Source organism: Dendrobium catenatum, unplaced genomic scaffold, assembly GCF_001605985.2.
Source record: "Dendrobium catenatum unplaced genomic scaffold, ASM160598v2 fragScaff_scaffold_716, whole genome shotgun sequence".
Lineage (NCBI taxonomy): Eukaryota > Viridiplantae > Streptophyta > Magnoliopsida > Asparagales > Orchidaceae > Dendrobium > Dendrobium catenatum.
Window position 1 is genome coordinate 23215605 of NW_021319178.1, and position 27368 is coordinate 23242972.

A 27368-nucleotide genomic window follows, 5' to 3' on the forward strand; every position below is an offset into this window, starting at 1 on the left:
TATTAAAAATTGGGCTTCTCTTAAATCAAATGGAAACCTTGGTCATATTTTTTTATGGATGAATCTTGCTCTTTGGATGTTCTTCACTATATGATTGATATCTATTACTATCCATTATCTCAATAAATATGATTTTTTTTTTATTCTCACTACCATGTATGCACAATCTAAAGAGGGTGCAAGATCCGTTTATCGAATAAGCTTTTCAATATTTGATCCAAATGATCTTTAAAGTGGATATTGTGCTGAGATTTTAATGTTATTCTGGCTTTGCATGAAAAGTTATTGACTTGGTCAACTTCCTTTATCTAATTGAGCTGCAAAGGTCTAAAAGATATTTTTTATTAATAGAAAAAAATACTTTACAAAACTAGATTGTTTGTTTTCTCTCCCTTTTGTGAGGTGAAAATCAATTGACAAGCCCCTCTTTGATCATTGCCCTGTCATTTTTATTTCTAACCTCACTCCACTTTTTAAATGGCATCTACTTATATTTGAAAATTATTGAGTTAGCCTAGTGGCGTCAAACAAAATTATCACTAGTTGGTCGAATAATTACTTTATCTTTATACATGAAGCTGGTTAAGAGTCTTGTCATGAAACTTATACTCACTAGAAAGCATCTTAAAGATCGATAAAAACATCATCACACATCAAAATGAAGAGAAAAAACTTAAAGATAAATAAATTTAATGAAATCAAAATTAAAGTTGAAGTGGGTTTAAGATCTCATAAAGATCTTGAGATTATAAAATAGTAAAAAAATAGTTCTAAATAAGTTGAAGAAAGGAAAGAGATTTATTAGCATCAAAGATCCATAGTTGTGCGGTTTATTGAAGATGATAAAAAACTTTTTTTCACAAAGTTGACAATGTTATATAAAGAAAAAAAAATCCATCAAATTCAAGTTGATGGAGATTCAATTACTAATCAAAAGGACTTGCTTTAAGCCTCTTGTACACAATTCAAAAGACAATTTGTCAAAAACTCTCCAGCTAAGTATTCAATTGATTTTTTTTAAGCTTTATTCTTTGGATGATCTTTTTACCCTAAAAATTTTAAGTTCTCTAATTTTAGATAAGTTTAAAGCTACCACATTTTCTTTGGATGCTAATAAATCTCATACTCTTGATAAATTTCTATCTAGCTCTTTCAACTATTAAAAATAATTTGATGAATATGTTTGAGGATAGCTTCTCTGCTAAGGAATATTTATCAAGCTTGAGTTCTGCAATCTTGTATTATATCTAAAAAAGACTTTTATAAGAATCCAAAACACTTTAGACCTATTAGCCTCAATTGAATCTTTAGAATATTCACCATAGTGTTAGCCAGTAGTCGTAAATCACAGCTTCAACATTTAACTGACCATTCTAAAGGAGCATTTATTGAAAGAAGAGGTACTCCTGATCACATTGTTCTAGCTCATGGCATCATTTATTCCATCATCAGGAAAAAGAAAAAAAAAATCAATCTTAAGGAGGGCCTTGAAAAGGCATTTGACTATTGCAAATGGGATTTGACTATGAGTACTCTTAAAGGTAGATTATTCCGTCTAAAATTCATCCATTAGATTAGAGAAGCCTTGGTGCATGTTATCTTTCAAATCCTTAGTAATGGAGAACTTAGCAAATAGTATAAATATTTTAAAAGCCTAAGTCAAGGTGAACCTCTCTCTCCCCTACTATAATCGGTGATGTCCTTTATAAAATGCCCAAAGCTATAGTCAAGGATGACTCGATGAGGGCATCAAGTGTGTTAAAAGTAACAATGCAATCAATGATATTCAATTTGTTGATTATACCCTCCTGTTTTGTTGGGCTGATCATGCAAGGGGTGCAAGTGAGTTGAGCCGGCTCATGAACCGGCTCGAACTCAACTCGATAATGAGCTCGTGAGCCGAGCTTATTGAGCCACGAGCTCGAGCTCGTCTGTTAAATGAGCTCGATTTCAAGCTTGACAATGCTCGACTCGTGAGCTCGTAAACTAGCTCGACTCGTGAGCTCGTAAACTAGCTCGACTCGTGAGCTCGTAAACTAGCTCGACTGACGGTTAAGATTATTTTAAATAAATAAGTACTATTTTTATTAAATTTAAATGTAAAAAAAAAAAAGATGGATGACAACAGCTGGTGTAATTTCTCAAAACAGAAAAAGCAAAAACCGCAACAATAAGTAGTAGAGCTGTAAGAGTTTTAAATATATATATAAAAAAACATTGGGATATGTTCCAAAGAAAAGGAAAAATTGTTTCCATTTTTTTTTTTGGGAAATTGCTGTCATTGATTGGTTCAAGACTTCAAGCCTTTTCTTCAATGGAAAAAACGCAGCAGACACCTCCTTTCCCCAAAAAAAGAACAGACACCTCAACTATGATACCGTCCACGCTCCACGGGGTAAAAAGGAAAAGGAACGCCTTCTCCGACGAGTTCGAGAGCTGGCTTGGAGCTTGCTTTTATTGAACGAGCCGAGCTCGAGCACACCCTTCAAGCTCGACTCTAGCAAGAGCTCTCGATTTGGCAGACGAGCCGAGCCCAGTCGAGTTAGGTAATTTGAGCTCGATTTGACATTTTTACACCCCTAGATCATGCTCTGGTTTTGGCTCTAATAAATACTTTCTCCACTATCAAGATATTTCTAATCTCAGAATTACTTCACTAAATATTCTTTGATTTACTTTGGTGGTTGTATTGATAATGAATTCTACTGATAATACTTCAAGCTGCCCTCTTAAAAGAGTTTCTTTCAAATATTTAGATGTTCTTCTAGGAAATTAAGTGATGTAGAAAAACCTTGACTCATATTTTTGTCAAAATTCAGAGAAAGCTCACAAATTTCATTCAAAAGGTGGCAAGATTGTTTAAATTAAATGTGTTAACTTCTATTAATCTGTTCCATTTCTCTTTCTTTTGTATTCCAAATCAGGTCATCCTAAGTGGATCATCAATAAAATTAGCAATGTAAAAAGTTTCTTGTTTGAAGAGTCATGATGAACAGATTTTTCCTTGGTCTATTGCAAGAAGATATGAATACCCAAAAAATTTGAAGGGCTTGATAAAAATCTCTGTACAATGAATATTTTTCTTCTTTCAAAATAAATTTGAAAAACTATTCATTTTGACTCAAATTCCTTGTCAAGTAACATCATCCAAAACAAATATTTGAAAAATTCTATTCCAACTCACTTTTGGATGAGTAAAGGTGCCCATAATTCCAACTAATTGTACAGTTGTCATCTTTTTTTCTGTACAACCATACAATGTTGCAGCATTGTGCACCAAAGTGCTGCGGCGTTGTGCACCCGAGCACTGCGGCATTGTTAACCCGAGTGTTACGACGTTGTATTGTCTAATTGGAGCAGAGAAAGAGTGAAGCATCGTGGCACTCCAAACCACAGTGCTACGACTCATGCAGGAGAAAGAGTGAAGCGCTGCAGCGCTCAAGACCCCAGTGTTGCGGCACTGTCAAACAAACTGATGACAGAGTGCAGCGTCACAACGATCCAAACCTAGCACTGCGAGATAGGCTGAGAAATTTTTTTTTCTTGTTTTTCATGAACGGTTGCATCCCTTGGTGGTTTTAAGGTGTTTTCTCTTACTTAGTTCTAAGTAAAGAATGGTGCAACAATGAAGAGAGATAAGGATTGAGAGAGAGAGATATATATACAAATTTTCTCCCAATTTTCATAGTAGATTTCTTGGTGTTGTGTGGCTCCGTGGTTTAACCAAGTTTTGGGTTTTTTAACAATAAATCCTAGTGTTATTTCTTTTCTGTCGCATTTTCTCTTTCTTATTTGTGTTGTTGCATGGTTTTACTTCCTCAACAACTGGTAGCAAAGTCACGTACTTCAATCAAGCGGGAGTAATGGTCGATAAAACAAGATACAAGATTAAGAGTTCAATGATTCAAACTTTGCATTGTAGAAGATGCACATTGAAGATTTGTTAAGGTAGAAGAAATTGTATTTTCCACTGGATAGAATCACCAAGAAGCTAGATTCAGTGGATATGATTTTTGACCAGACAACCCTAAGTTTGATTCGACTTTTACTTTCCTCATATATTGCTTTCAACATGTAAATGAGAAAACTACAGTCTATCTCATAGTTGCACTAACTAAGATGTATGAGAAGTCATTAGCCTCAAAAAAAGTGTTCTTAATGAAGAAATTATTCAGTATGAAGATATTAGACAACACCTCAATAGCAGAACACCTGAATAATTTAAACACTGCGATGAGTCAGTTGTCTTCTATTGGCATCAAGTTTGATGATAAGGTGAGAGCATTGTTGTTGTTATCTTCATTGCCAGATAGCTAGGTTGGGTTGGTTATTACACTGAGTAATTCTTCATGAAGTTCAAAGTTGAAAATTGAGGACATTGTGGGGTTAGTGCTGAATGAAGAGACTCATAGGAAGGCGAATGGTGAATATTCAAATTTTGTTTTGAATGTTAAAGCCAGAGGAAGGGGTTTAGAAAGAAATCCAAATAGAGATAAATCTAAATCAATGAGAGGAAAATCTACTTTAGGTAGAGTGAAGAATGGTCACTTGAAAAGGATAGTACTGTTCCAAAGAAGACTAGTGGTAGAGTTAAAAAAAAATATCACTCTGCAAATATATATGTAGAAGAATTTCAGAGTGATTATCTAATTTTATCTCTGAAAAATTCTGAATCTTGGGTTATAAATTTAAGTGTTTCATTTCATGCAAGTCCTAACAAAGAGGTGTTCAAGAACTACACTCAAGATAATTTGGGCAAAGTGTATCTAGGAGACAACAAGCCCTGTAGCATTGTCGTACTGGAAGATGTTGATATCAGAATGCTAGATGGATCAACTTGGAAATTCAAGGATGTTAGGCATATTCTTTGTTTGAATAGGAATTTAGTTTCTATGAGTCAGCTTGCAAACTCTAGCCATATTACATCATTCACAGGAGATTCGTGGAATGTGACAAAAGGGGTTATAGTTATAACTCATGACAGCATTGAACGCATCCTATATGTTATCAACAAAAGATCAAATTCTATTCGAGTAGCTGATCCAGATGCTGATGGAGGTCTTTGTCATCGTAGACTTAGCCATATGAGTCAGAAAAGTAATCATTCACTTCTTACTAAAGGAAAGCTTCCTAATTTAAATTTTATAAATTTAGATTTTTTTGAAGATTATGTATATGGAAAGCAACAGAAGGTGAGTTTCTCAAAGACTGATTTAAAGGTGAAGTCAAAGAAGTTGGAGTTAGTGCATGTAAAACCCGAAAAATAATGATCTTCAGCGTCGCACACATTTACATGCGCCACGACGAAATTAGGCAAAGTTTCAAAGTCGTCAGAATTCGACGCAATAAATTTTCTAAAATAGTACGCAAAATTCTGAGTGAATCAGTATAAAGAACATATATTGAATCTCGTGTAATTTGAAAGTAAAAATTTATTGAAGTTTTATTATGACAAGAATGCCCTTAATGTCATGTAAGTAGAGATGTTAGTACGTGAGGGCATTTAGGACTCTGTGCTTTGAACCCCTAATGCCCCCGCTCTTATTAGGGGACCGAAATAATTTTGGTCCCCATTTCATACGTGCGGCCAGAATCGAACGGAAGGGAGAATGGGAAGGAGGCGACTGGAGTATGACGAGCGACAGGTTGAATGTTTATTTATTGAGAAGTAGATGCATATTATACTTCTTTACTTGCCTCTAAATTTAATTGAATGACATTTTATCTACTGAGTTATGACTCACCCTACTTATGGGAAACTTTTCAGGAGAACCTAATAAAAGATAATGGCGGATAGACCACCCTTCACGTACCGTCATAGGGAGATGACGGGCGACAGGTTACTTCTTTTTTATTTTTGATATTTTGGGTTAGAATAATTCATGATGAATTATAAGGAAATTTTATGAATATATTTTTATGTTTTGAACATCTATGTTGTAAAGTTGATATTGTTAAATGATGAATGAATAAAAAGAAAAATTTCACTTGACATTTTTTATAGTGGCTCTTTCTTGAAGATTTGGAGATGTTTTGATTATGAAATATGAATGGTTTTTATTTCTACTGTACGACCTCCGTTCCCGCCTCGCCTATGCGAGTTTACCGGGTCGAGTCGTGACAAAGAGTGGTATGAGAGCAAAAGGGTTTTAACGTACTGATCAATATGAAAGAGTCAATATGATGATTCTATAGGTTAGAGTAGGTATATGATGCATGTGATATATACTACTTAAATTGTTTCGTTGCATTATGTCTCAGGGCCGTGAATCCTGAAAGTAATGTCACTGATGGCAATATTGGATAGATTAGGAGGGATCTGCAAGCAGTAATAGAGCCTCAGAGTAGTAGCATTAATACTACTATGGACTCTTTTACATAGATGATGGCAGCTATAACCCAAATGATTAAGAATACTCAGACCCAGGCTGGAGGCAGTGGAAGCACGCCAATGGACAAATACTTAAAGTTATTCCAAGACATGAAGTCTCCATTGTTCATAGGTAGTGGACCCACTGAGGCGGAAGACTGGTTAATGAGGATAGAGAAGATCTTGGAAGATATGTCATGCCCTCAAGATAGAATGGCTATCTTAGATGCCTATACTTTTAATGGTGAAGTAGAGAGGTGGTGGAGAAGCCAATTGCAAGAGACCTTTGGAGGAAGACCGAGCAACCAAGTTTCTTGGGAGGAGTTTGTGAGAGTATTTAGAGACTGGTAAGTACCGATGTCAGCTAGAAGATTGATGCAAGACAAATTCATGAGACTGGTACAAAGTGATAGAACGATTACATAGTATGAGGCTGAGTTCACAATGCTTTCTAGATATGCCTCTCATTTAATCTCTAATGCATAAGAAAAGTGTCATCGCTTTCTATGTGGTTTAAAGGATATCATTAGACAACCATTGATTCCTTTTGGCATTGAGGATTATTCCACCTTGGTTGAGAGGGCATGAAGAATTGAAATGGACTTACAAAGTACTCGTAGGAGAAGAGACTTTTATAAAAGGAAGTAGGTCAAAGTCTACCCAATCTTTTCAATCCAGAAGACCCATTTGGAAGAAGCCCAAACCCAACATTTCAGAGAACAGCGCTCCTTCTGTTATATGTAATAAGTATGGGGGTCACATAAGGGAGAGTGCCTCTCTGGCACTAATACCTGTTATTGGTGCCATCAACCAGGGCACATGGCAAAATCTTGCCCTATTTTGGGACAGAAGTCTACCCCAGAGGCCAAGACAGGTAGTGCTCCTCAAAGGATGGCTGGTAGGCCAAGGATGGTGGAGTCTACTGCATCAACTCCATCTCAAGGCCAAATTCGTGAACCTATTCAGCCAAGGGTTTATGGTCTATCCCAACAAGAAGCCAAGGACTCTCCTAATGTTATTACAGGTATGGACTTTATTTAAATGTTAATAATTTCTTTTATGATATATGAGTAAGATAAGCTTTGTATTATGTTGCATGGTATTTAGGAACAATCTTTATGTGTAACAAGCCTGTTAAGGTATTATTTGATACGGTAGCGTTGCACTCTTTCATTTTAGAAGAGTTTGTTAAGTCTGTTGACTTGTCCCCTTCAGTTATGCTCAAACCCTTATCAGTTTTAATGCCCAATGAGAGTCAATTAAAAACCAACTTGAAGTGTCATGTGGAATTGACTGTAGGTGATAAAAACTTGGGAGCAGATCTTATATTATTGCCATTATCAGAATTTGATATAATCCTAGGTATGGATTGGTTGTCTTGCCACTTTGTGACAATAGATTGTAACAAGAAGAAGCTTAAATTTGGTATGACATGAGAGAGAATTTAAATTTCTAGGGAAAAAAAGCATAACTTTCATGTTAGTCTCATCTTTGATGGCATACAAACTGTTGAGGAAAGGATATGAAGGATTTTTAGCCTATGTTAAGGAGGAGAAGAAAGAAGAGAAAGGATTAGAGTATATACCTATTGTGCAAGAGTATCCAGACATATTTACAGATGATTTACCTAGCTTACCTCTAAGCAAGGAAATTGATTTTACTATTGAGTTGGTTAGTGGAGCGGATCCTATTGCTAAAGCCCCTTATAGGATGGCAATAAAGGAATTGAAAGATCAATTACAAGAATTGCTTGATAAATGATTCATCAGGCCTAGCACTTCTCCATGGGGTGCTCCTGTACTTTTTGTGAAGAAGAAAGATGAAAGTTTAAGGCTCTGTATAGGTTACAGAGAATTGAACAAGTTGATTGTAAAGAATAAATATCCTCTTCTGAGAATTAATGATTTGTTTGATCAGTTAGAAGGTGCCTCTGTATTTTCCGAGATTGACTTGAGATCGAGATACTATCAGCTTAAGATTAGATAAGAGGACATAGCAAAGACATCATTCAATACTAGATATGGGCATTATGAATTTATGGTGATGTCATTCGGACTTACAAATGCCCCTGCTGTGTTTATGGACTTCTTGAATAGAATCTTTAGGCCATTTCGTAGATCTATTTGTGATAGTGTTCGTCGATGACATTTTGGTATACTCCCCTGATGAAGCACTTCATGCAAATCATTTAAGGGTTGTGTTGCAAGTTTTAAGAGGGAATGAATTGTACGATAAGTTCTCTAAATGTGAATTCTGGTTAAATAGTGAATTTTTTTGGGCATGTGATCAGTAATGGAGAGATTTCTGTGGATCAGCACAAGGTACAAGCTATAATAGATTGGCCACGACCAGCTGCAGTGACGGAGATCAGGAGCTTTTTGGGTTTAGTTGGTTACTACAAAAGATTTGTTGAGGGGTTTTCACGAATAGTTATGCAATTATCTAGATTGACCCAAAAGACAGTGAAGTTTGAATAGACAGTTCAATGTGAAGAGGCTTTTCAAAGACTGAAACAGTGTTTGATGACTGCTCTAGTACTTACTATTCCTTCGGGGACAGATGGATTTCAACTTTATAGTGATGCCTCATACAAAGGATTGGGTTGTGTACTGATGCAGAATGGAAGAGTCATTGCCTATGCTTCTAGGCAACTGAAAAATCATGAAATGAACTATCCAACCCATGATCTGGAGTTAGCTGCAGTGGTTTTTGCCCTGAAGATTTGAAGGCATTACTTGTATAGGGTTAAGTGTGAAGTTTTTACTGACCACCAAAATTTAAAATATATCTTCACACATAAAGAGTTGAATTTGAGGCATAGGAGATGGTTGGAACTTATTAAGGACTACAATTTGGATATCCAATATCATCCAGGTAAACCAAATGTGATTGCAGATGCCTTAAGCAGGAAAACTTCTGGTAGTACTAATTGGATGATTACACAACAGTATGAATTGAAAAGAGATTTGGAGAAGCTAAAAATTTCAGTAGTCCAGTCCAAGGATGCAGAGTTTGTGTCTTTAAATCAGATGATCATTCAGTCAACATTAAAGGACAGGATAAAGGAAGCTTTGCCTCAAGATGCAGAATTTGAGAAAATCTTAAATATGGTGAAGGCAGGTCATGTGGAGGAGTACGAGCTTAATGATGATAATCTATTATAGTATAGAGGCAGAATTTGCATCCCTGATGTTGGAGATTTAAGAAATGACATTATTTGAAGAAGCTCACTATTCAAATTATACCATTCACCCAGATAGTAACAAGATGTATCAAGATTTGAAAGAATACTTTTGGTGGCCATGGATGAAGAGAAGTGTAGCAGAAGTGGTGGCTAAGTATAATATTTATCAAATGGTTAAAATAGAACATCAAAATCCAAGAGATTTATTGCAGCCCTTACCTATACCTAAGTGGAAGTGGGAAGACATAGCCATGAAATTTGTAGTTGGTTTACCCAGGTCCAGAAGTGGTCATGATACTATATGGGTGATAATAAATAGGTTGACCAAATCGGCACACTTTTTACCTATCAAACAATTTGATGTTGTTGAGAAGTTGGCAAATGTGTATGTTAATGAAATTGTCATACTTCAAGGTATACCGAGATCGATAGTATTAGATCGGGATGGGAGATTCACCTCTAGACTGCGGAAGAAGGTTCAGGAGGCAATGGGTACCAGATTTACTTTTAGTACAGCCTTTCACCCTCAAACAGATGGTCAATCAGAAAGAACTATTCATACCTTAGAGGATTTACTCAGGTTATGTGTACTTGATTTTGGTGGCAAATGGGAGACACATACCACTGATTGAGTTTCCCTATAACAATAATTTCAAATCAAGTATAGGTATGACTCATTATGAAGCTTTGTATGGAAGAAAATGTCGAACCCCCTTATATTGGGCTGAAATAGGAGAAAGAAAGATTATTATGGATGATTTAGTAGATGATGCTACTGAAAAGATAAGACTGATCCGTGATAGATTGAAGGTTATGTAAGATAGACAGAAAAAAGTACTATGATGCTAAACATAGATCAATTGAGTTTGAGAGTTTGTATTCCTCAAAGTTAGTCCAATGAAAGGTGTGAAGAGATTTAGCAAAGTGGAAAAATTGAGTCCTAGATATGTAGGTTCTTTTGAAATTGCAGAAAGAATCGGAAGTGGCCTACAGATTGATTTTGCCAACTCATATGAGTGGAGTACATGATGTATTTCACATCTCTTCTTTGAGGAAATATATTTCAGATGAAGCCCAGAAGATCATTACTAAATCAGTGGATATCCAACTAGATCTGACATTTATAGAAGAACCTGAGAAAATCATAGATTATGATGTTAAGCAGTTGTAAAGCATAGAGATCCCTTATGTTAAAGTTCTTTGGATGGCTCTAAAAAAGATGCCACTTGGGAGAAGGAATCAGAAATGAGAGAAAGCTACCCTTACCTATTTGACTAAGGTATGGTTTCTTAAGATTTTTTTTTTTAATTTCGAGGACGAATTTTTTATAAGGGGGGAGAATTATAAAACCTGAAAAATAACGATTTTTAGCGTCGCACGCATTTCGATGCACCACGACGAAATTAGGCAAAATTTCAGAGTCGTCAGAATTCGACGCAATAAATTTTATAAAATAGTACGTAAATTTTGAGCAAATTGGTATAAAAAACCCATATTGAATCTCGTGTAATTTGTAAGTAAAAATTTATTGAAGTTTCATTATGACAAGAATGCCCTTCATGTCATGTAAGTGGAGATGTTAGTAAGTGAGGGCATTTAGGACTATGTGCTTTGAACCCCTAATGCCCCCACTCTTATTAGGGGACTGAAATAATTTCGATCCCCAATTCATTTGTGTGGCCCGAACCGAACATAAGGGAGCACGGGTAGGAGGCGACAGGAGAAGCGACGGTGGCTTCGGCGGCGACATTCCGGCAGTCGATCGTGAAGAAAATAGTAGGGAAGACTAAAGGAAGGTTAAGGTGAGTTCTTATAAACATTTTCTCATGGTTTTCCTAAGAGTTTTCTCAATAAAGAAATCTAGGGTTTGAGGGAAATTTCAAAACTCTTTAAGCTAAGGATATAGAAGGTTTAGATGATGATTTTAAGCACAAAAATGAGATAATTTCTTGAAAAATTTAGATTTTAAAAATTAAGATTTTCTCCTATTTTTGTATTCTTTCAAAATGACTTTGTAAGAAAGCTTCCTAATGATGTTAGAGAGCTTATATAGGAAGTTAGTTAAACCTTATGATGAAATTTCATATTCCAAAAAAATTAGGGCTTTGCAAAATCATGAAATTTTTTTAGTGTCTTGGTTCCAAATAGGTTTAGAAAGATTTTTAAAGGCAAGAAATAGAGTTTTTGCACAAAAGACTATTTTTCTAATTTTTAATTTAGGAAAAATCTGAAAATTCATTGTATGTTAATTTATGTTTAAGTGTAAGAGCGGTTCTTTATGTAGAGGAAATAAGAATGATATTAAAGGAATTGAAGGAGGTTTTCAAAAAGCTAGATTTATGATTAAATTCCAATTTAGAGGAAATAAGAATGATATTAATCCTGAACTGGGGAAAATGGTTTAGTTAGGAAGAGTAAAAATGGTGTATGGATAAGTTCATTATTCATAAATTAGGGTTTTTTAGAAGTTTATAAGAGAAAAAGTAATGTTTACACGTTATGTTGTGTCTTTTTTAGATATTGATCACGAAAAGGGAAGAGCTCGATAGCACTTTCGGCAAATCATCGTGGTGAGGTAAGTAAAATGAAATTCTTTTAAATTTGAGAAGTTCTCTAAATGCAATCATGTAGAAATAGTATTTCTTTTATATGTTACTTGTAATTCCATAAATGGCTAGCATGTTTTACATAAATGCTCTTAAACGCTTGATATAAATGCAAAACCTCTCAAGTAATGAAAGTAGAAAGTATAAAGTTTATGTTTCTTTTATATGTAATGCATATACATTCTTCTACATGCAACATACATATGGGCATCTCTTTTCTCATGTAATTAGCAAGTATGTAACATCATATGATAACATATACATGAATGTCATGCTAAAGCATTTTTTATGAATAAATAAGGAATGTTTATATATGCATGTTTGATACGGAATTATCAATGGTAAAGGGGCTCTTTTGAGCTAAGGGTAATGGGGCTCTTTTGAGCCAAATGGAAAAAGGGTTCTTTAGAACCAAATGGTAAATGAATGGCCAGTTAAAGTATACATGATCAGTAAAAATGATAATTTCCGAGACGGGTGTTAAATATTATGTTAATATGATATCATATCATTATTTTATATGTATATGAGGTATCAAATGAGTCTTGAATGCTTAAGGAGAAAGGATTGCAAGTTTATGCAAAGAAATAGAACTTAAAGGTTGACTTAGTGGCATTTTCACTTTAGATAATATGTTATGACATGTTGAATGTTTATTTATTGAGAAGTAGATGCATGTTATACTTCATTCCTTGCCTCTAAATTTAATTGAATGACATTTTATCCATTGAGTTGTGACTCGCCCTACTTATGGGACACTTTTCAAGAGAACTCGATAAAAGATAATGGCATATAGACCACCCTTCATGTACCGTCGTAGGGAGACAACGGGCGACAAGTTCTTTCTTTTTTGTTTTTGATATTTTGGGTTAGAAAGATTCGAGATGAATTGTAAGGAAAAATTTATGGATATCATTTTATGTTTTGAACATCTATATTTTAAAGTTGATATTGTTGAATGATAGATGAATAGAAAGAAAATTTTTACTTGGCATTTTTTTATAGTGGCTCTTTCTTGAAGATTTGGAGATGTTTTGATTATGAAATGTGAATGTTTTTAATTTTTACTGTTCGACCTCTGTTCTCGCCTCGCTTATGCGAGCTTACCGGGTCGGGAGGTGACAGTGCATACTAATGTATGAGGTCCTACTCTAATTTCTTCTATAAGATCTCTATATTTTGTCACTTTTATTGATAATCATAGCAGAAAGATGTGTTTACCTCTTAAAATGCAATTCATGTGTGTTTGAAGTATTCAAGCAATAAATGACCATGGTTAAGAATGAGAAAGGATTAAGGCTCGAGTGTCTCAGATCAGAGAATAACGGCGAGTATCGTGATAAGAAGTTCAAGGAGTATTATACTTTAAATGACATCAAGCATAAGTTCGCTGTTCTAAGAACACCAGAGTAGAATGATGTTGCAAAGCACATAAATAGAATTATCACTAAGCATGCCAGGAGCATGAAGCTGCATACTAGTCTACCCAAGTAGTTTTGGGCAAAAATAGTGAATATTATTGTATTTTTTATCAGTTGTGGTCCAACAATTCCTTTGAATGAGGGTTACCTGAGGAAGCTTAGAGTGGTAAGAAGGTAAGTTTATTTCACCTCAAAAGTTTTGGTTTTTATCATATGTTCATGTTGATGCAGGATCTAGGAGTAAGCTTGATCCAAAATCTATCAACTATAAATTTATGGATATTGCTCAAATGAATGTGACTATAAATTCTGGGATTATCATAATTAAAAGTTCATCAGGAATAAGAGGGTCACATTCAATGAAAATAAAATGTACAATAATAGAAATGAGACTAATGAAGATTCTTCCAAAAATGTTGAAATAGATGATGATGATGATCAAGAAGACAGATAAAAGGCATGCTCAAGCTGATAAAGCACAGAAAATTCTTCAGACACCTGCTACTGAAATTAGGAGATCCAATAGAATCTCAAAACCAATATAAAATTATTTTCCTTTCTTAAACTATTTATTGCTAACAGATAGTGATGAACCAGAGTGTTATGATGAGGCTATTTAAATTTACGATTCAAAGAAGTGGGAGCAAGCCATAAATGATAAAATGTATTCACTTGAGTTGAATCAAACTGAGGAGTTTACAAGCTATCAAATGACAAGAAAGCACTGCAAAATCAATGGATTTACAGGCTGAAAGAAAAACCAGATGTTAGAAGTACTATTCAAATTTACAACTGCTCAAGCTCGTTTAGAAAGCTCAAGCTTGACTTGATTGTTGAGCTCTCTTTTTTAGCTTTAAATTAAAATTTTCAATTTTTTAGAACTTTTATTTTTAATATAGAATTTAGTTTAAAATATTAAAATATATTATACAATGCTAATTTAAATTAATTTTTAAATATATTTTAAGTTAATTGAGCATCTCAATAAGTTTTGAGTCGAACCAGGCTGACCTCGAGCTCGTTTAATATACGAGCTCAAATATAGGCTTAAGCTCGAACTAGTGGCTCAATAAGCTCGACTCATGAGCTCCTTAACGAGCCGAGTTTGAGCCAGCTCGGCTTAGTTACACCCCTAGTTTGCACTCCCTTGAGTAGTCATTTTCAGCTATATAAGCAACAATAGCCTAAATCTGAAGCAGAGCAAGAATAGATGGAGAGGAATCTGTAATTCTGTATGCTTCAGTAGTTAGATGTTTTATATATGTTAAGATTTGTATGAGATAAGATATAATATATGCAGACCGAGTAGTCAATAAATTCATGAGTAACCAAGGAAAACTTCATTGGGAGGCGATTTAAGTGGATTCTCATGTACTTGAGAGGGTTAGTTGACAAAGCTCTTTGTTTTGGAGATATAGGGATTGATTTACAGGGGTATGTAGATTCTAATCTTACTTTAGATCATAATGGTAGGAGAAGCACAATTAGTTATATCTTTACTTTGGGAAAGACTGCAATGAATTGGATTTCCAAGTTACAGAAAATTATTACGCTCTCAACAATTGAAGTTGAGTATATTGCTATCACTGAGGCTAGCAAGGAGATGATATGATTGTAAAGTTTCTTGGCATAACTTAGAAAAAGGGCAAAGGATTAGGAATTTACATAGTGACAACATGAGCGTTATTCATCTAGCCAAGAATGATGCATTTCATACAAGGCAAACCACATCCAACTTCGGTATCATTTCATTAGATCGCTTCTTGAAGATGGTCAGTTATATTTAGAGATGATTCACACAACTTAGAATCCAGCAGACATGCTGACGAAGACAATGATAGTTGATGAACTGAAACTATGTTAGGTTCAGTTGGTCGTCATTAAGGATGAGAGTAAATGTGAGCCAAACTACATGTATTATGATTGGTGCTATAAATCCGGAGAAGGATTGATCACAATCAATTTTTAAGTGTGAGATTGTTAGCTTTGTGTGAAATTAGATTGTGTCGATCAATCGAGTTGTACTGCTACCTTGGATCTCAATTCCATCTGTTGAGCTCGCGAGGGGGAAGGGGGTTCTCTCCCTGCTTGGGTTCGAGTGGTCGTACAACTATACAGCGGCTGTCGACCTTTTTTTTTCATACAACCGTACAGAGTTGCGGCGCTGTTTACCCGAGCATTGCGACGTTATATTATCTGATATGAAGCAAACAGAGCGAAGCATCGTGACGCTGCGACTCAAGCAAGAGGCAGAGAGTAAAGCGTTGCGTCGCTATCAGACTAACTGGAGACAAATAGTAGAGTTCCACGCCGCTCTAAAATTAGCGTCGCAGTGCTGCGAGGCGGGCTGGACAATTTTCTTCCACATTTTTCATAAAGGGTTACATGCCTTTGTGGTTTTAAGGTGCTTTCTCTTTGTTATTTCTAAGTAGAAAACAGTGCAAGAGTGAAGAGACAAGGAGAGACTGAGAGAGAGAGATCTGTACAAAATTTTTCCCAATTTTTATAGTGGAATTCTTGGTGTGGTTTGGCTCCGTGATTTTTTTTTTTTTAGTTTCAGATTTTTCCACGTTAAATCCTAATATTCTTTCTTTTCCATTGCATTGTCTCTTTTTTGTTTGTATTTGTTGCTTGGTTTTACTTTCCTAGTTAAACCCTAAATTAAAATCTTCGTTTTATAAAAATTGGAATTATATGTTAATAAAAAGAATACTAGGATTTGGGAAATATAGAATTTTGAGTTGAACTATATTTCATGTTGTCTTATTATTGGGATATTTTGATTTCACTTCATATCTTATGCTTTTTTATGTTTTATATTATTCACTCATTAGTATATAAAAAATTTATCATTTTATGTTTACGTAATCTTTTGATTTTGAGGCTTACGCCTCAAAACGCCTTGAGGCTTACGCCTCGCCTCACAAATGAAAAACGCCTCAATACCCGAATACGCAATTTTAAATATTGATCCTCACAAATAAACTCATGATTGGGCTTTCTCCTTGCACCTTCCTCAAATCATTTGATAGAAGAGTAAATTTCTCCTATCTTATTAAAATAATATATTTTCCACATAACAAGATGGTAATGATGTGCTCATAAGATGATGGTAGAGAGCATAACAAGAGTAAAGTTTTATCATCCTCTTCAGCCTTCACATCCAATAGTTGGATCCAAAAGTAGCTTGTTGTGAGCATCCAATGATCTAATAGTAATGTATCACCTTTATGTGAAATGCAAATACTTGTAATTTTAAATATTCAAGTAAATTTGTTTCAACCTTTCCCACATATCCTGTGTGATACTCTTATTTATTTATGTTTAGAACCTTATTTCCCGAACTAAGGACAATCAAATAGAGGGCTTTTTGATCCGTCTCCACCTAATTTATGCCAATTAAGGAATTAATTCCCTTTGATGGCTTAATCAATCCCTTTGTCAACAAAAGATAATCTCATCTTCAGATTCCAAATTTTAAAAATATTGTTCCATTAAATTTCTCAAACTTATTTGGCAATGTCAGTGGAAGGGTTTAATCCATAGGACACCATTTCTTATGAATATTTTAGCAACTCTGCTAATAATGTCACAACAAAAGGCTGAAATTACCCCTATAATAGTTTTGAAGTAAAATGACCAGCCTAATCACACTAAATAATAACACCATACAAAAACAAAATAGAGAACAATAAGCTCAACCGTAGAAGTAAGAATATTAAAATTTATATAGTTAAGCCAACAACTTACATCCATGGGACAAGAAGGCAAATGTAAATATAATATTAAATGTATGTAAGAGTACAAAATAAGAGTAATAGACATTATCATATCCACATCTCAAAAAGACTAACAAGAAGATTGAATATCTCAAAAAGATTTGTGAATGCATAGATCTAACACCTCATGCAACTTCAAGAACTTTTAGAAGATGAGAATTTATAAAGACAACCCCAAATAGTCAGTATAAAGTCCATAATGATGATGCTGAATTGCTGATGGTTTGTTTTCCAACTTTAACCAGCATCCATAATTTGGTTTTTCTTGATTCGGTTTTTTAATGATAATTTGATAGGAGAGGACCGAGAGGCCACTTGAAAAGGGGCCAAAAACACTTGGTTTCAGTTCATGGACAAAAAGCGGCTTTCAATCAATCAATCATAACCTTAATCCAATAAAACATGAGACATTTTAGATTCCAACAATCAAATTTCAACGCAGCTATTGTCCAAAGGCAAACAAAGCAAGTATTTAAGTCATTCAATTCATAAAATTTCTAAGTACCACGATATGCTCGTTGTTGCTCAAGATCGAAACTCACCAGTATCATAAAAATGCCCATTCTTTATGCTTTTCCTCCCCCAAGAAAAAAATTTATGATATTATCACCATTAGAACATAAGTTTTATCTATCGCATTTCATAAGCTGGAAGCCAGGAATTCAGGTGTCATCAAAACTAACATTAAACAATTGAAAGATAACAAGCAAGGTCTTCTGCCATTTTCTAAATGTTTATGCGAACACAAAATAGTAAAATAGCAGAAACATACCCATAACTCCACTGACTACGCTGCGGACGGCGCAGTTGTTCCAGATGTCCTGACCTCGGATTTCCTCCATGGTAGGGAGTCTCAATGGCTCTATCTTTGGCTTTTCTTCTTGTTTCGGCGCTGATTGGTTTTTTCCTTCAGCAGAGGCCATGAATATGAATAGGTTGTAAAGCAAGATATTGTACACGAAGTATGAAAAACCAGAATCTGAACCCGAGCAAGCTCAAAATCTCTATAGAACTCAGCGACGAAAGGCGGGATTGCGGAGACGGATGGAGGAGAAGAAAAGCGGGGAAGAGTTGCCGCCTTGTAATGGCAGCCTCTCCCTCTTCTGTCCTCTCAAGCTTAGGTAATTTTTAGGGTCCGTTAGATCGATCTCCAACCGATAGTACTCGTGTCACACGTAACCCGGTCGACACACGGGTGAAATGCTTACCCGTCTATAGCATTAAGACATAATAAGTAAAAGGAATGCAAAACGCAAGCAATCAATGTTGAAAGCATTCTAGGAAAAGCTTAGAAACTAACAGCTATAACAAGAAATAAAATCGAAATATAAAATATTTGTTAAGACAACCATATGGTGAAATATACAATTCTATAGCAACAATTCCTGAGAAATTTGATCATACATATGACTCCTAATTCATCTCATCCATCAATACATTTGTAATTTTACTCCAGTAAATGGATCATCTCATCAGCATCTTCATCATTTCTCAACTCATTGTTGTAACTTAGATTTCAAGATTAAGTTTTAAATAATGTGATTTTTTATGATACCAAAATATTATTGCTTTGATTATTATTTATCCTAGCATACATTGGATATATTTTCTTTTTATTGTTTGTGTGTACTAATATTTTAGGGAAATCATACTCTAGACTTGGGAAGACTTCAAGACATAATAGATTAGGGTTTCATGTAATGAAGTATGTAAATTTTTATTGAGTTTGAGAGAGTATGATTGTAATTGGGTAACCGTGCACACACACATTGAGGGAGTAAGTCAAAACTTAAAATTTTAAAATTAATCGTACTGTATAATTTCTAATCGTATTTGATGATTTGTTATGGTAGTTCCACCAAAATGAAGTTAATCAAATCATGTCGGGAAATCTTTTTTGAATTGTTCATATTGTACTATGTATGTTCATACAGACGACTCACAGAGTACGAAACGGGTGTATACCAATTCATCCCAAATGAACTCATCAATTTTTGAACTGTTTATATCGTACGAAGTGGGGTTCGTACATAAGACTTCCAGAGTATGAAAGGGGGTCGTCCATGTTTGTACTAAATGAAGCATGATTTGTTTAAATGGTTCGTACTGTATGAAGTGGGATTCATATAGACGACTCACATTACACGAAATGAGGTCCGTACAATATCGTATTAGATGAATTAGTTCAATTTTGAACTGTTCATACATTACAATATCAATTCGTACATACGACTGACAGAGTACGAAATCAGGTTTATACAAATCGTACATCGATTTTTAAATTGTTCATGAAGACAATTCTCGATCGTACTTAGAATATGAGTACGTTCTAGTTGTAATTTTTAGTTTTTTAAACGATTTTTCTTGTCTTTCATATATAAATATCCTAAAAACTGACACTCATGATCTTGCTGCAAATTTCTCTTAATAGTGGATAAGGAATGTTTGAGAGAGTGTTTTAAGAGTGAAGAGAGAGATTTTGTTAGAGAAAATTATGAGGGGATTCACAAGGTTGCCCAAAGTTAAGGATCTCTTATTTGTTCTTCAAAATTCTTTCCTACTTTCTTGAAGGGTCTTGAGAGAAGATTTTCAAAGAATATCATAGTACTCTACCATCACTAGGAGGGTGAGAAAGGATATTGGTACTCTGCCATCACCAGGAGGGTGAGAAAGGACGTTGATACTCTGCCATCACTAGGAGGGTGAGAAAAAATGTCGGTACTCTGCCTCACCGGGTTAGTGGAAGAGAAGTTTTGTAAGGGCTTCTCTACATTACTGTGGGAGCAAAATGAGAGTTACTTTTGATTTAGTACAATACCTAAAGAATGAGTCTTTATGGAGTGGACGTAGGTCTAGTTGGACTGAATTACTAAAAAATTTGGTGTTCTTGTGTTCTTTTAATTTTTACTACATTTTTATTTTATGCACTTTAAATTTTTGTGGTTGAAAATTATTTTATTAGAATCTATCAATGTATAAAAGTACTTAAAAATTTTTCTAAAATCCAAGAGAATTTTTTAAATTATCAATTCAGTGCCCCCTTTTAGTTAGTCTTGGGACAGTTTAAATAGGTCTAACAACCTACTCGAACTTTCACTCATTGCTTATTACATCTTTATCATTATCTATCAATAATTGCATAATTCAGAACTCATATGCTTCTTCAAGTATATATGATTGATCAATATCACAAATATTAAATTTTGGATTGTCTCAAGAAAGATGATGACATATGTAGTTGTGTAAAGTCATTATAATCGTCAATATTTCACTTGCTTCTTAAATAAATAAGTTGACACACCACGCAATATAACGTATTTCTTCTTCCACACACCAAAAAATATTTTTAATGACACCATGTAATGACGAATGTTGCTTATTAAATATTTTCTTACCTACCGTGAACCAATTAACTACCTCTTTCAAAATCTAGACTATGATACCTTATATTTGAAAATGGCTTCAAAAACTCATGTTACATCAGATATTCAATGTTCATAAGATAATATTAACCTATTTGGAAGTATGCATTGGTTTCTTATAAAGATTTTCAATAGCATGAAACTTTTTAGTATCAACAACTAACCTACATGTGGCAAAGGAAAATTATGTTCATGATTACGTAAAGCAAATTTGAATATGCGGCTGTCATGTTCACTATCCTCCCAGCCTGCCATTTTGAATGTGAAGCACATATTGTAGTTACAAACTACCATGATATTTTGTATCGATGAATTATATCATTCTATATATACCAACTTCTCAATATTTAAAACACATGCATCTATATGCGTTCCACCAATAGCTCCAATGCAATCCTAATTGAGAAGCCCTCCTCAAATATTATATAAATATTTAAGCATCATTCCATTGTTCAACATACTTACCTTGAATTTTTGAATATGACTTGTAACGACTATCATATTGTATCTCACTTTGTGTATTTTAAAATATAGGGTCTTTTGGCTTGATTACTTCACTTGATAAACTCACTAATGACTCCAATCTAAATCCATTTTAACCCAATGAAGACTAAACCTAATTGACCAATAAAGTTTACTTTAACCAAAATTAACCATTGATGGCCCATATATTTATAGTCAAAAATTTGTTTATCTTGACAATCTTCTTAATCTTTAACTTCAAGCCATCAATCATGAATTACTCTTTATTACCACTATTGTCAAAAGAAGTGATTAAAACTTTGATGTGGAAGCATCATCAAGGTTTAGGATTCAGGGTTAAGAATTAGTGTTTAGGGAATTTTTTTATAATTTAAGGTTTAAGGCATTTTGGTTAAAGTGCTTGAGGTTTATAAGCAAAATTCATCTATCAAGGGCATAAATATTATACTTAATCTCTATTCTTTTGTTAAAACATTATTTTAATGATTTTTTTACATAGCCTATTAAATTCATTTTAGCTACAGTTGATGGTGAACTTTGTCAAAAGAAACTTAACCGATTTATATATTTTTTCAAGAGGATCTCAATTACATGTTGCTCATGAAATTGAGGCTCGCACTCCAAAATATTATTTATCATCTATAAAATGTCATAGGATTAAGGGCACATAATAGTTGGATTGCCCAATGACCATGATGAAAGAAAATTGTATTAAGTTCGGGCATCTAAATCCAATTATTCATTGCCCTCTATAAAATAATAAACACTAAAATAAAAGTCATGGCAGAATATTAGAGCAAATGCTCATAATATCACTTTGGGTGAGCCTTAATTATTTAGGTTACTATTAAATGGTGTGAATGATCATAAAAATATTAAGGTGTTGGGTTTATAAACCATTAAAACATGACCTCGAGATATTAACAAAAAAAACTCAGGTGATATGTGATCTTTATTATGTAAGACTAGGATAAGATAGCTACATGTTTACTTAAGATAAGATATTTCACAACCCAACCTAATCAGGATAGGTCCTATCATATTATGCTGTGATAAATAAATCCCAATATCTAATTTTGAAATATTTAGATACTCTTCCAAGGTTAATTTAAAATAATTACATATTATAGAGCTATTAAAACACCTAAATACTAAAAATAAACTCATTCATAAGGTTTCTTTCATTTCATTAAAATATATCTACACTACAGTTTATGACTACAAACAGAAGCTACAGAACTGAATAATAAATAACCATGAATGTACAAAAATAAAAATAAATAAATTCCTATAAACTTTGACCAATCCTGAACTTTTAATCCACAAGCTCCTTTCCCTTCACATATCCTAAAAACTAGAAGTAAACCCATTATAAGCTATAACAACTCAGCATACCGCATAAATTAAATATAAAATTTTAAATTCTTTTTTTAAATTTTGCTAAATATTTAAAAATAGTTAAATGTGGTATAATAAATCATTATACTAAAAAGTGTAATATGAGCATAGTTGTTATCCATTTATTTAAATAACAATACTAAGTAGATAAATAAATTACAATGTATATCATAGCGTAGTTCATAATATATTTTCAGACCTAGACAAAATATCAAAGAATGTTGACCCATTATTACTCCCTTTTGTGCTTATAGCACCATAACTTGCCCATAGGCATTAGAATATGACTTATAACTATCAGAATATACCTTATAGGCCTAGAATATTCGATGACACAAAGAGAATCTCAAAAGATTTTGGCCTCATATATCTCACATCATATATAATTTAATCACATATGCACATATATTATCATATTATAGGCGTAATGTGACCCACTTCAAGACGAACAACTTTCTCAACTTGGTCCACAAACAAAAATGGCTCGAAGTCACCCAAAGTCAGATTTTCCCCTTTTCTCTCTCTCTACATAAGCTAATCTCTATTACCCCTCTATTAAACAAGATAAAAAAGGTAAATGGATTTTTAAAAAAGTCATTTAGGTGAATATAATATTTTATAATAGAATATTAAAAATATATTTTGGTCATTATTTTAATTATTTAATTGTTAGCTAAAAATTCATATATATATTTTTAGGTATTCTAAAAATTATAAATAAATATTCGTAAAATAGCTCATTTTATTTAAATTTTTTTATGGAATTGATTTACAAAACGGACAACTATTGGTCCCAAAAACCCCACTCTTGTACCGATATGTACTAATTTTTTAACGAATTCCACCGGTGCAAAAAAAATTATGAAAAAATTAGGGTAATTAAAGCACTACATTACATATGTTTTGATAAAGATGAATTATATTTTGGACATATAATGACAACTAAAATAATTTTTAACTACTACTACAGAGTTTAGGGTTTATAACAAGATGTACCATAATAGGCATTAACATTCACAAAATCAAGATAAATTATATAATTAGATATAATATAAGAAGGCTCATATGTTAATATTCACTAATATTTCATGAGAATGGTAGCCTTAGATGTAGCAAAAGCAATGACCTCTCAAGATTTCATGAGAATAGGTGGCTTCTCTAATCCAATAATGATAAAAAAAGATAAGAATGTTAACAAAAGCAAAACTACTTGATAGATGCAATGACCTCTCAAGATTCAAGGTTTAATAAAATTTTGGAAAGAAATATACAATGTAAGGAGCTCGTACATGTAGTATATCATGAGATAAACAATCAATTTAATGATGAATGAATGCTTAAGATGCTATGAATTTTAGTATGATTTTATGTGCCTATAATTAAAATTTGAGCTTTAAAAGTCAATATATTTTGTTTATTTTAGTGGGATGATAAATGTGATGACAAGAAGAATGAGGGGATTTTTTGTTAATATAAATATATCATTATTGTCACTCAATTGAAATATCTAGTTTAGAGCAAATATAAGGCTTGAGCCAATCAAAATATTTTTAAATGAAACTAATTAAGATGATTTTAGAGGGGTAGGGGGTTAAACTAACCCCCTTGTTTTTTATATGACTTATGGATCATATATAAGGAGAGACATAAGGAAGATAACGACTTTAACTATTACCTCTCTAATTAGTCAATTGCCCCATCTGACCCACTCTCTTTAATAACATAATGGACATTACTATGAATCATAATAAATTTTCCCATTTTTACATAAGCATTTTTAAAATATAATACTTAGAATTTTTTCAATCTATATATATCTTTGTTTTATGAGCTATTTATATATATCATTAGAATGCTTTAAAAAAAGATGAATATTTTGACATAAAAATAATAGCATATCATTATAATTTTTTACTGAATCATAATCTAATCCATAGACATTTTCAAAATTATTTTATGAAGGATACTATCATTGAGCCACCCTTAAGCCATTTGATTGATTGCCCAAGTCTAACAGGGCATAGGTCCATTGGCTTGGTTTGAAGATCATTCAAAAATCTTCTAAATTAAGGGTGAGATTGATTTGGGCCATCCAAGTATAATACAAATTTATAAGATTAAAGTAAAAAAAAAAGTTTGAAACATCATACCTAAAAAAAATAAATAAACTATGATTCTACATATTCTGAATATTTAATAAATTTTGAACAAACATGCAATGTTTAAATCATAGAAGAGTTGCAATAATAGCCTCGAGTGTTGATAAATCATCTCTAGGTTTTTTGGATCCATCTTACTTTTATGCGCCATCCTCACCCTTATTTTAGGAAAGAGAATGTCTCCATTAGCTCTAGTCACAACTTGACTTTAGACAACTTAGTTTTCAAAGTTTAAATAGAAAACTATCCCAATCGCCTCGAGTTTCTTATCAACTTCATGCTACTTAGTTTTCCCTCCTTATATGAAAGTGATTCTCCTAATCATGTCCAACAACTTTTTGCTACTTAGTTTTCATTCCTCCAATTAGAGAATTGGTTTGCTTGCCTCTAGTCGCTCGCTAACTTGAAATTACCTAATTCCATTGTCCATTAAGAGAGGGACTATCATAACCTTATTTGATCACACCCAAACTCTATATCACTCAATCCATTTCTCTTTTAGATGTTTTTCCTAAGGAGTTAGTCAGTTTACCTATGGATAAAGACTTAGAGTTCTGTATTGATATATTTTTAGGTATGACCCTGATATCTAAAGCTCTATATAGTATGGCACCTATGGAGCTTTAAGAGTTGAAGGTTCAACTTCATGAGTTGGTTGATAAGAGATTTATTCGTCCTAGTGTGTCTCCCTGGAGAGAACATATTCTATTTATGAAGAAAAAAATATGATATGATGCATATGTGTATTGACTGCAGAGAGTTGAACAAAGTCAATATTAAGAACAAATATCCATTACCACATATTGATACTCTATTTGATCAACTTGTTGAATATTCTATATTCTTAAAGATTGATATGTGATCTATTTACTATCAGATGAAGGTGAGAGAGGTTGATGTGATGAAGATAGCTTTCAATACTTAGTACAAACACTACGAGTTTTTATTTATGCCATTTGAGTGACTAATGCACTAGCTGTCGTTATGGATTTGATGAATAAAGTATTTAAAGTTTTTTTTGATCAGTTTGTAATTGTTTTCATAGACGACATTTTGGTATATTTCACTTCTGAGGAAGATCAAGCTAGATATCTGAGGAGTGTATTGGAGGCTTTGAGGCAACATCAATTATATATAAAATTCTCCAAATGTGAGTTCTATCTGAGGAGTATTTTTTTTATGGGACACGTGGTGAGTGATGATAGTATCTCTGTTGATCACCAAAAAGTTCAGGCAGTCATGGATTGGCCGAGGTTTACTAATATGTCTGAGATACATAATTTCTTGAGTATGGCTGAATATTACAAAAAGTTTGTTAAGGAGTTTTCTTAGATTTTAATACCTCTGATGAGACTAACTTAAAAGTCAGTAGCTTTTGTTTGGACACCGGAGTATGAGGCTAGCTTTCAGAGATTGAAGGATTGTTTGACTTATACTCCAATATTGGATCTTCTATTTGTTACATAAAGATTTTAAGTATTCAGTGACACTTCACTGAGAGGTTTGGGGTGTGTTTTGATGTAGCATGATTGAGTGATAACTTATGCTTCATGATAATTAAAGACACATGAAACAAATTATCCAACGTATGATTTATAGTTGGTTGCTGTTATATTTGCTTTGAAGATTTGGCAGCATTATTTATATAGTGTCAGGTGTTAGATTTTCACTAATCATCAAAGTTTGAAATATATATTCACTCAGAAGGATCTGAATATGAGGCAAAGGAGGTGGCTTAAGTTGATCAATGACTATGATATGACTATTCAATATCAGCTTTGAAGGCTAATATGGTGGCAGACACTCTAAATAGGAAGCCTTCTATATTATAATGTATACAACTCACTTCTGATGAGTATTTTATAATATATATGAAGAGATTTACAGTTGAAGGTGATTTCTTTTACTAATTGGGGTTCAAGTATAGTGACTCAAAAGATTATCCAGTCTTCTTTAGAAGAAAAGATTTATGAAGCTCAAAAATTAGATGTAGAATATCTAAAGTTGATTGATCAGATCATATCCGATAAGAAATCTGAACTATGAGTTTTTAATTCAAGTCTGTATGAAGTTACACTTCACTTTACTATTAATTCGTAGATAGACGAACATTCTAAAAGAACTATTCAAGTACTAGATGATCTTCTGAGACTATGTATTTTGGGTTTTAGGGGTAGTAGGGAAGATCATATCCTATTGATAGAGTTTATATATAATGATAGCTATCAGTCCAACATAGGTATTACTCCTTATGAAGCTCTGTATGATAGAAAAACTAGGACTCCTTTGAATTTGACAGAAATTGGAGATAGAAATGTGATAGGTTTGTGGATGATACTACAATAAATGTCCTTTTGATAAGAGAAAGTTTGAAATATGCATAGGATATATATAAGAAGAAGAGATTATCTGTTGATGATGTTGAGGCTTACCTGAATCTACAGTATAGGGAAGAACCTAAAATGAATTTGACATATGATATGAGAATAATGAAAAGCAAACAAATTCCTATGTTCAAAGTACAGTGAAAACATATAATTACTATA

At 33.3% G+C, this 27368-nt stretch overlaps 1 protein-coding gene across 1 annotated transcript in view; it reads right to left on the reverse strand.

Annotated features, from left to right (window-relative positions):
- LOC110102552 (mitochondrial import inner membrane translocase subunit TIM22-4) overlaps positions 1-18477 on the reverse strand; it is a 28442-nt gene extending 9965 nt beyond the window's left edge. Inside the window, exon 1 of the mRNA XM_020830921.2 lies at positions 18133-18477. Within this exon, the coding sequence (XP_020686580.1) occupies positions 18133-18283 (151 nt within the window). The 5' untranslated portion in view covers positions 18284-18477. The remainder of the gene's footprint in view (positions 1-18132) is intronic.
- Between the last annotated feature and the right edge of the window lie 8891 nt (positions 18478-27368).